A 10,112-nucleotide genomic window follows, 5' to 3' on the forward strand; every position below is an offset into this window, starting at 1 on the left:
GTCATGAATTTACAAGAGTCCCTATCTAAAGGGCTGAGACTCTACTCTAAATGGCTCTAAAGGGCTGACCCTCCACTGGCTGAAAAGAATTTTCAGGAATCCAAAAACCATTTCTTGTTTGTAACTGCTGAGTGATGATGACAGGATTTGTGGCATCCATATTGGCTGTAAGGTTGGCAAAATTTTGGTGTTAATATGACCATCAAACCAGGAGAAACAGTAACAACAACATTTTCAAGGTGTCATTAAGGCAGCTATATTTAATATAAGATTGATACCATTTTCAGTTAGGACATCTAGCTATCACATGCAGTGTGTGTGTGTGTGTGTGTCTGTGTGATTTGGATTTTTAACGTAGCTTTAACAATATTTCAGTCATATCAATCACTATGATGTCTCAGTCTGGCAGTTTAAAGTGATGACAACAACTGAGGCATGTAGCATGATGTCCTACCCAGTCACATTATCCTGACACCAGGACGACCAGTCTTAACAAAATATTGTTCATAAATTCTGATGGAAAAGGTTCTTAAAGTTTTCAATTATTAGATATTTCATATACTACATTTTTGCTTCTATACAGAGTAAAGAGGTAGCTAGCTCAGCTGCCTGTATTTTGCAGATGGAGTCACCATTTCAGAAGTAACTGACCAAGGCCAAACATAGAAAGCACCTTACTATCGTTGATTTCAACCAATTAAGTTTTCATAACTTACTCAACAAAAACTAATTTTACATGCCACTTTATAAGTTAAATAAGGGCCATAACTCATTGAAAATTTGATAGAAAATTGGGAAAATCGAACATGAGTTAGTTCTTCTGAATACTAGGCACATTACAAAATTTGGCTTTGATTAAAGAGGCCTTAAGAAAAGTTACTGAGTAAAAACTAGAATGGCGACATGCAAACTGACAAAACAGGACAGAAAGGATGGGACAAAACCTGTCAGTCTATGCTAACAAACCTCACTGATTAATGGTTGCTTGCAATGGTCGGTGGAGAATTGGTTGGAACTGTATACCTTGACTTTAAGAAGGCCTTTGACATGGCTGATCATAATCTATTTGCATGGAAACTTTTCAAAGTACAAATGTTCTCATTTATAATTCCCATATTTAAAAAATTCATACCTGACAGAAGGTTACAAGGTGTTATTGGTAACATTAAATCAAAGGTGATATTCATCAACAAAAGAGTTCCACTGGGATCTATTGTAGGGTCTGCATTATTTACATTGTTGCTTTCCCACTATATATACAACATTGAAAAAAAACCTGATATATTGATGATACTACTTTTTCTGATTCTAATGTTAAAACTCAAGTTGAGAATACAGATTAGCCTACCAAAAGTCCATATTAATGTTCAAAGTAAAGAATGAACTTTGTCCACAATATCTGAATGGTATGTTTCATTTTATGTCAGAAAAAAAATACCTGGGACCTATATTGAGATTAGTTACAAGTGATCATTACAAAACACCATTTCCAGAAAAAAATACTTTAACAAAAATCATTTCTTTACTCTGATGCTTTTCCATGGAACAAACTCCCTAAAGCAATTGATCAGAAGCAAATCAAAATGTGTTAAAAAAAAAAACATCGTATGACTAGTATCATTGTATGCATTGAAATACATGCGTGCCTATTTGGTTAATGGATTTCAGATACGCTTTGTGTTTTTATATTTAATGTTTGTAAGCATGCTTTACTATTTTTAATTTGCATGTACAATAAACTATATCCTGAGTGTCCCTTAGTATATTGTACTGAGTTACACTCATCAAAAAAGTATTTATTATTATTTCATTATTATTATTATTATTATTATTATTATTATTATCATCAGGGAAGATTTGGTTGTACTAGAACAAAGAACTCATGAATGTAGAGAATACAGTGTAGGGAATGTGCAATCGCAGAAAGCAGCTGCTTCACACATAACTTTACATTACTAATGCGGACAAAACTGATGAAATCCGTTAGATGTCTCCATGACAAAGTACCCAAATATCTGAACGATCTGCCAAGGTATAGATACGGATAACATATCGGAACTTTAGCTCGCGAAGATGGGGCAGAGTCAACCACTTTCCTTTCATTTCCTTCGCCACTACTATCGACTGAATCTTGAATTTAACTATCATTCCATCTTTGTTTGTCTTTTCCCTTTCCATATCTATTCTATATTTGACTTCATGTTATTAATTATTTCATTTCTCATGTGATTCTGTTTTGCGCAATCGTAAGAAACGCTGTTCGTTCTTGTTGACATGCTTCTTATCCTTTCGCAAATATATTATTTTATTATTTAAGGCAATAAAATATGTTTGGACCGAGAGAAAGAGAGAGAAAGAGAGAAACAAAGAGAGAGAGAGAGAGAGAGAGAGAGAGTGCGTGCGGTGGGGGAGTAATGTTTTCGAAAGAAACATACAATACCATATTTATTGTCTACTTGTTTGTTCTTTCCGAGTATCCAATCAAATAAATAAAATGAAAGTACAAAGTTCGCTTCAGCCTGCTATTGTATAATCAACCATACATCCATTTGCCATGAGTCAGACATTTAGTTATTTGACCAATGGCTATAACTGTGACACTGATCAGGGGACATAATGTCTTTACTCTAAGCATCGACACAAATCTGGAGTTGCATTACACAAGTGGGTAGGGTATGCGACTTTAGTTTGAAGTCACCAGTAAAATGGACAGCTTAGACCACGATCTAGCCGCTCATTTGGTAAATTTCAATGATGTAATGATGTAACTAGACCCCATGTATCATACAAATTTAAATGATGTAATTATACCCCATGTACCATATTTAAATTTCAACTATGTAAGTATACCCCATTTACCAAATTTCAATGTAAATGATGTTATTATACGATTGTCATTATACTCCTGTACCATATTAAATTTCAGTGATGTAATTGCATTCAATGTACCATATTTAAATTTCGTTGACTTATTTATACTCTGTTTATCTATTTATACTCTGTTTATCATACCTAAATTTCAATGATGTAGTTATACTTCATGTACCATATTTAAATTTCAACAATATAGTTAAATTTCATGTACTATTTTTACATTTCAATGATGAATTCCATGTACCGTGTTTAAAATTCAGTGATATAATAAAACTCAATGAGCCATATTTAAATTTGGGGTTTTGAGCTTGAGCGTGAGTAGTATCGTACTCAAATTTCAGGATTACTCACAGGGCCAGTTTTTAAACAGATAAGTGTAGTTGGCCTACATAATCTTTTTACATTAACGAGAGTCACTAAAAACTGTCTTCATGATTATGTATTTCTGTCTTAACGGGAATGTTCTTTAGACTCAAGTCCAGTGTAGATACTTTAGGTTGAATAAGAAATTTGAAACCTTTTTGTCAGTCATACATGGTATTGATTTTCCATTCAAAGCACCGAGTGAAATCACTGAGTGAATATGTACTCAAAGAATTGCCACAATGAAATTTTCCAGTAAGAAACGACGCTTCAATGCATGACGGTGACGTGTTGTTTGAATTGATTATTGTTCTGTCGTTGAATAAAATAGCATTGAATCACAAGAAAAAGACTTGCAGAGATAATACTAAAGCTTATATCGGTAGCCGAAAGAGATGAATCTCATTAACCGTGAGCACACACCAGACCTGAATCGGGATAACGTATTATGATACATTTTAAACAATAAGAATGGATTATACTGTCTAAAGTGTTTAAAACAAGTGTGAAAAGGCAAAATCATTTTACTGTCTCTGGACCATGACAAATTGTTTGGAATGCAAATATCCATTTATTTATGGACTGTTTAACAAGTGTTTTGTCTTGTTGTTTAAAAGCATTATCATAGATTTTATAGTGCGCATATATTCGTGATCAATCCCAGTGAATATGACGCATCGGAAACAAAATTCAATGTTGTTGATATTCTTAGTGATCGTGTGCATGTTTAAAGTCAATGCTCAGACATCGGATGAAGCAAAGAATCTTTTATCTCAAATTTTTAGTGCGTCTGCCTATAATAAGGCTATTAGACCTACTTACTATCAAAATACGACAACCGATGTTGTTATTGACTTTTATCTTACAAGCATAATAAACTTTGACTCGCAGAATGAAAAACTGACCACTTCCGGTTACCTTACTATTAGCTGGAACGATTATTATCTACAATGGACTCTATCGACTTATGGTGACCTGACAGGTACATTTATTCCTCAGGACAACGTGTGGAAACCGGATATATCTCTGCAAAATGGCGTATCCGAATTGAAAGGGCTTGGCTCCAGTAGTTTGTTTGTTTACGTGTTGAATGATGGCTCGGTCTTTTGGTATCCCATTGGGGTAGGTATTTCTTTCTGTACAAATATGATCAACTGTTATCGCGTTTAAGAAGGACCATTCTCCCTCGCATTTTAACGATATCCTCACGCATCAACAATAATATTAATTTGGTTCAAATGATCTGTGAGCATTACTGGCTAAACCCCAAAGTCTTTTCTATACCGTTTTCATGCTTTTACAAAAGCATGAAAGAAATAAATGTAGTTTTGTTATTTGATCATAAAACATTGCTAAAGAGAACAGAACAACTAACGTGAACACGTTTCTTTCCAAAATTCGTTAGTGGCGTGTTGTCTAGTAAGAAACAATATATGTAAGTATAACTTTATTAACACGAATGTTGAGAAAAGACGTGTAATGTATTTAGGATTGTGTTGAACAAATTCTATGGTAAGAACGAATGTACGGAGGCTCTATGGAGGTCTTCGCAACAATATGTTTTTCCTTACATGCCGCCCTGGTGTAAAGTATTCCGTTTTATTAGGCATTTGAACAATAAAATCATGTATCGTACACACTAAGTCTATAGGTACTTATGACTTTATGATGAACTGTACAGTATATTATTCGACACATGTAGGACTCAGCCCATATATTCTCAGTGGATGGAAATTAATGTAAAACGTTTCTAAAAATCCAATAAGCCGTTTTAAAGATATGGCCAATTAATTTTAAACCTTTAATTTGATACTAGTACTTTGGACTAGACAAATCAAATTCGCGATATATTGGTTTACGAATTAACTGTTGCCATAAGGTCCATGTTGGAACTTTAAAAATAATCACACAGAACAACGGTATTAAACTATATAGTAAATAAGATGAAGTCAGATTTATTAGATAAACGAAGAATGAATTAAAAACCAGTTTAAATGGCCTTGAGATTAGTGCAAACTACTTTGAGATTCCAAGGCGCTTCACAAGGGCGATATTGCTTATTAACTGATTCGTTATTTGAATAGAAAATGTTATGAAGCCACTCAGAGATAGCGCTACGTAGCATGCTTTTGCAAAAGAAATGAAGTTGCATATGCAACAAAACATCGTTAGTACTGCTGTCACAGATTTACCAACACACTCATGATGGACCAGTGCTGGTTTGTAAAGGTTCCTACAAATCTGCCTATAGTTCTCTTAATGATTCAAGCTGAATATTTTATATATTACAAGTATATTCACTTTGCTTGTAAATTTATCAATATTTTCATATTATTTAAACAAAATATTCGTTCGAAAAAGAAACTAGATTATTGAGCAGGAGTACTTTTTTGAACTCTATGCTTCGTCCTTAAGCCCGACTTAATGTCAAGAATTATTAAGTCTAGACTCAGCTATAAGATTTACGTTTGTGAAATACGGACCTGGGCCAAACATAGAAAGTCTGGAGATCGAAATGTAGTTCTCCGACAAATTAGTAAAGTTTTGGGAATCACGGGCTAGATTTATGGAACCATATTTACAAAAGCTGGTTAATCCACTTCAATGGTCTTTAACTTATTTGGCACCTTGGAACTTTATGTAAACTCTTTCTAACAAAGCTATTTTACGTTTGACATATTCTTATTTATAACATGAATACTGTGTTATTTACGTTAATATACCTTTCCGATGATTCTCATATATGTAGCACTTGTACTAACCCGTCTTCAAGTTACAGACGGCGTCATAACGTCATATAAAGGAAAGGCGACACGAAGCAGGCATCGCATTGCATGTCAAAGTAATTGTACTAAGCTAGACTGTGGTAGGTAAAATGGAATAAGTATTAAAGGCTCGCAAACTTAGAAACGTTTAGACTCGTTTCATAAAGTCAATTGGAAATGAGCACTCATGTAAGATTCTTTGCATTGTATATCAAGTACTCAACGACCATTTATGGGACATCACTGTATCCTTATGCTGCACCACGAATCTAAGGAAGGGCCGCAAATGTGTCATGAGAGTGGGCTACAGTTTGAACCATCCTGATGAAACAGTCCTTAGAACTTATTGAGATTGAAAAATAATTCATTACAATTTGAACACAAATCATTTGGCAGCCAATAATTTGCTCAATTTCTTTTCCAGATTTTTGAGTCAACATGCGGAATTGATATTACCTACTTTCCTTTTGATATTCAAACTTGTACCTTGAAGTTTGTGGCATGGAGTTACACGAAAGTGGAAGTAAATGTTACGGAGGGGGAGAAGGGAATTATCCTGGATGAATACGAAGAAAATTCGGAATGGTCAATTGTTGACACGAGCGTAGATACGTTACAGGAATCTTCTGACGCTGCAGTTGTATTTTCAATCAAATTAAAAAGAAAACCACTTTTCTTTTTGTTAAATGTCATATTACCAGTCATAATGTTGTCTCTTCTGAATGTCTGCATATTCGTACTTCCGGTAGAATCCGGAGAAAAGGCTTCGTTTTCTGTGACAGTATTTCTTGCTCTGGCCGTCTTTTTGACAATAGTTACAGCAACATTGCCACAGAATTCAGAAAAAGTTTCCTTCCTGGGTATTTACTTGGTACTAATGGCCGGTTTTAGTACTCTGATCGTCATTTTGACGCTGTTTATACTTCGTCTGAATTTTAGGGATGTTGATGAGGACCCTATCCCATCATGGCTGATTGGACTTCAAGTGATCGTGGAAATAGTCCGATGCAGAAGACATAAAAAGGTGCATCCGGCAATGATGAGCAAGGCTGAAGTTCCTAATTTTGATTCTGGTCACACAATTTCTACTGAAGAAGCAACTTCTGTAATGAAAAACTCAAAATCACCAACACCAGACGAGAAGCCTAAAATCACGTGGAATCACATCTGTAATGCCCTCGACTTCATTTTCTTTTGGATTTTCTTTATAGCAACATTTATCACCACAGTGACAATATTTTCAATCTGTTCAAAAAATGCTGCATAACAATGACTTTCCTTCCACCTCTTTTAAGTCATAAAACTTCTCATTATCTTCCTTTTGATTCAGTGTTGAGTCACTGTGAATTTAAGTTATGCTATCTGAATCTTCAGTGAACTCTGTCTTGGCGGTTATCTTCTTACACAGGACACCAGGACATAAAACTCAACATTTATGAACGTTATATTTGCATGGGCCTTAGATATATCAAGCATGTATACATCTATGTAATCTGTCGATAAAGGGAAATAAAACTGTCCTCTGTTGTAGACGTCGATGTAATGAAATAAACCTAGGTATGTGATATTTGTTTATTGCTAGTTATTATTAGCTAGTTAGATATTATTTGTTGATTGTGGGGAGTCAGTATTGTGAATATTTTTCTCAACCCTATACATTTTCCAGTTTATATGAGCAATATTTATAATGTACAGTATTCACGAGACTTAGTGGTAGCAGGGTTTAATTTTTCATAAACTGGACACTCGCTGATTTCTTAGCATAAGGAAATGTTCTCAGATGTTTGAATAAATAAGTGTATAATAATGTTAGCTAGAAATAATCCGTTGCATTAGATTTGTGTCGTGTTCTGTGGTACATGTCGTGTGATACCAATCTAAGCTTGGTTTCTTTTAGTGTCCATTTAAAGGTGAACAAATAAAGTCCTTTATGAATCTGATCTGTTGTATTGCTACCGACAGGAAGTAATTTGAGGTGGAGTTGAGTATCTTGTTAGAGAGGGCGAACCAGTCGTTATAAAAGTGTGTAGTAACGGACGTATTTTTTTTACTAGACATCAGGCCAGTTAAGCATCGTTTTTAGTTTGAAAATAAGTTATTAATTCCTCAAAATTTCTCATGCTTGAATTAAAATAATCAAATAGGTTTTGAAGTGAGTTCCTTCCCTGTCAGGATTCATGCAGTTATAAATGATTTTGTTTGATTGATTAAAAAGAACCTTCTGATTGAACCATCCTCCCAATATCCCCTACTCTACCTCTACCCTCACCCCGTTTTCACTAAACGCAAACTTATTAAACGTTTGTCAGTTACTTTCTAAACTGTAGAGATATTACAAAATTCCCGTACCTGCGCGCATGTTCTTGATTAGCAAACATATGTTGGCAAAATAATGGCCATTTTATTTCGCAACAGGAAGATTCATATAAGGGTAGACAACGGCTGTGTCCATTTGGTTGCTAAACGGTTGGGTCAGGGACGGCACAATGAGGCGGGTTGAATAGACAGAGCCGTACAGAGAAGGCAGATGGCTTTCTGAATTACGGTTGATTAATATTTATATTTTTTATTTATTCTGAGATTCTTATGTGAAGACATATACAGCTTTTAGTGTAAGTTGTTTGTGGATTAATCACGTGCGTGATTAACGTCCACAAGTATTGGTTAAAAGTCGATAGTTAACCACTTATAACTTGATTTTGTAAATTAGAATTCGGTTTTGTACTTTAATGGGATCCGTCTGAAATAACGCCATGATTTTTTAAAGGGCGTATTAGTTTTATTAACTTTCTGTGCTTTGTGGTGAGAAATGTAATATTTTTAATTGTGGTTGTTTAGATCTTTTTCTATCACTGTAGCATTTGTGTTTTAAAAGTGATGTTGATTTTAGGATGCAGGGTCCGCTTGCATGGACTAAAAACAACGACGAATTTCTCGCTATTTAGCAGGGGCACTAGGTCTCTAGTGACTTGTAATTTTGTAGAAATGCTTTGACCTGTAGAAAGTATGCTCTTTTTTCTCAAATTGTCGTTGTGGTTACGTTGTAGTCACTAGGGGAAGAGTTGGTAATGTTATAAACCTAGAATATCTGATCTTTGCATTTACATCTGCATTTATAGATTTGTTAGATTTTTAGCTATCATTTGTTAATTATGTGTTGGGAATATATATCTCAAACTGCGAGACAAGCGAACCTGTTCCATTCCCGACAGCAAAAAGTAGACTTCTTGTATCTCTTCCTGTTACCCTTCATTGTCCTTTCTTGATAGGTATAACTGTTCACAGTCCAAGACTGTACATAGATAAATTGGTCCCGAATCTACGTTTCTATGAAACTAAACTATATACAATAATGTGTAATAATTCGTACTATCTACGTAACAATGGAAGATTAACTGCAGATATCAGGTATATTGAAAAAAGTTCTAAACACTGCTGTTCAAATACAGAAAGATTCATTAAAATTTTAACATTTATCACATAATTAACCAATGAAATTAAAACTCCTATGCCATATGAGTTGTTTATATGTATCAGTCGGATATAGACCGTTCTTCTAACGACACAAACATCCAACTTTTAAAGCAAATTTAATTCTTGAAAATTACTTAAGATTCTGCTATGTATTGAGCTATAAACTTATGACATACAACCATAGATCTTTGGAAGAATGAAGCTGACAAACTTTGGATTTAAAAGAAATTAAGTGCAATACCTGTGATTCAGATAATATTGGGAATGACTACCATTGCTTATTCGAATGCTTCTACTTTATTACATACAGAAAACTATATACTGATTTTTTTTTACAAATATAATAACGCACTTAGATGTCAACATATTTGTACAACTAATGGCCTCTGTAAACTACTTCTGAATTTATTGCTTATCATTTCTCCTGAATAGTTTATTTACCTGATGACTTGAATATTGATATAAGCTTTACGCCCATTCCACATGCAACAGATATTCATTGCACTCGTCCATCTGCAAGTAGAGAAATTAGAAACCTATTAATTTAGTGACACAATATGTGTTTCACTCTGATTGCAAAGACAAGTGTGATGAAAGGTTTAACTATCTCATGAATTAATATTCTTTCATCGTCAT

At 34.3% G+C, this 10,112-nt stretch overlaps 1 protein-coding gene across 1 annotated transcript; it reads left to right on the forward strand.

Moving 5' to 3' along the window:
- Nucleotides 1-3,674: 3,674 nt before the first annotated feature.
- On the forward strand, nt 3,675-7,939 carry LOC149771301 (neuronal acetylcholine receptor subunit alpha-6-like). The gene is made up of 2 exons (XM_089948643.1): nt 3,675-4,359; nt 6,427-7,939. Exons 1-2 carry the CDS (start codon nt 3,907-3,909, stop codon nt 7,267-7,269), a joined length of 1,296 nt encoding a protein of 431 aa, XP_089804769.1. The 5' UTR covers nt 3,675-3,906; the 3' UTR covers nt 7,270-7,939.
- The last annotated feature ends 2,173 nt before the right edge of the window (nt 7,940-10,112 follow it).

The sequence above is a fragment of the Sinohyriopsis cumingii genome, unplaced genomic scaffold, assembly GCF_028554795.1.
Source record: "Sinohyriopsis cumingii isolate HCF-2022 unplaced genomic scaffold, ASM2855479v2 utg001964l, whole genome shotgun sequence".
In the NCBI taxonomy this organism is placed as follows: Eukaryota; Metazoa; Mollusca; class Bivalvia; order Unionida; family Unionidae; genus Sinohyriopsis; species Sinohyriopsis cumingii.

Bases quoted from the DNA above. Each gene is read 5' to 3' on its own strand.
- LOC149771301 (XM_089948643.1), top strand. From the start codon at position 3,907: ATGACGCATCGGAAACAAAATTCAATGTTGTTGATATTCTTAGTGATC. The intron at 4,360-6,426 runs GTAGGTATTTCT...TTTCTTTTCCAG, and splicing joins TCTTTTGGTATCCCATTGGG to ATTTTTGAGTCAACATGCGG.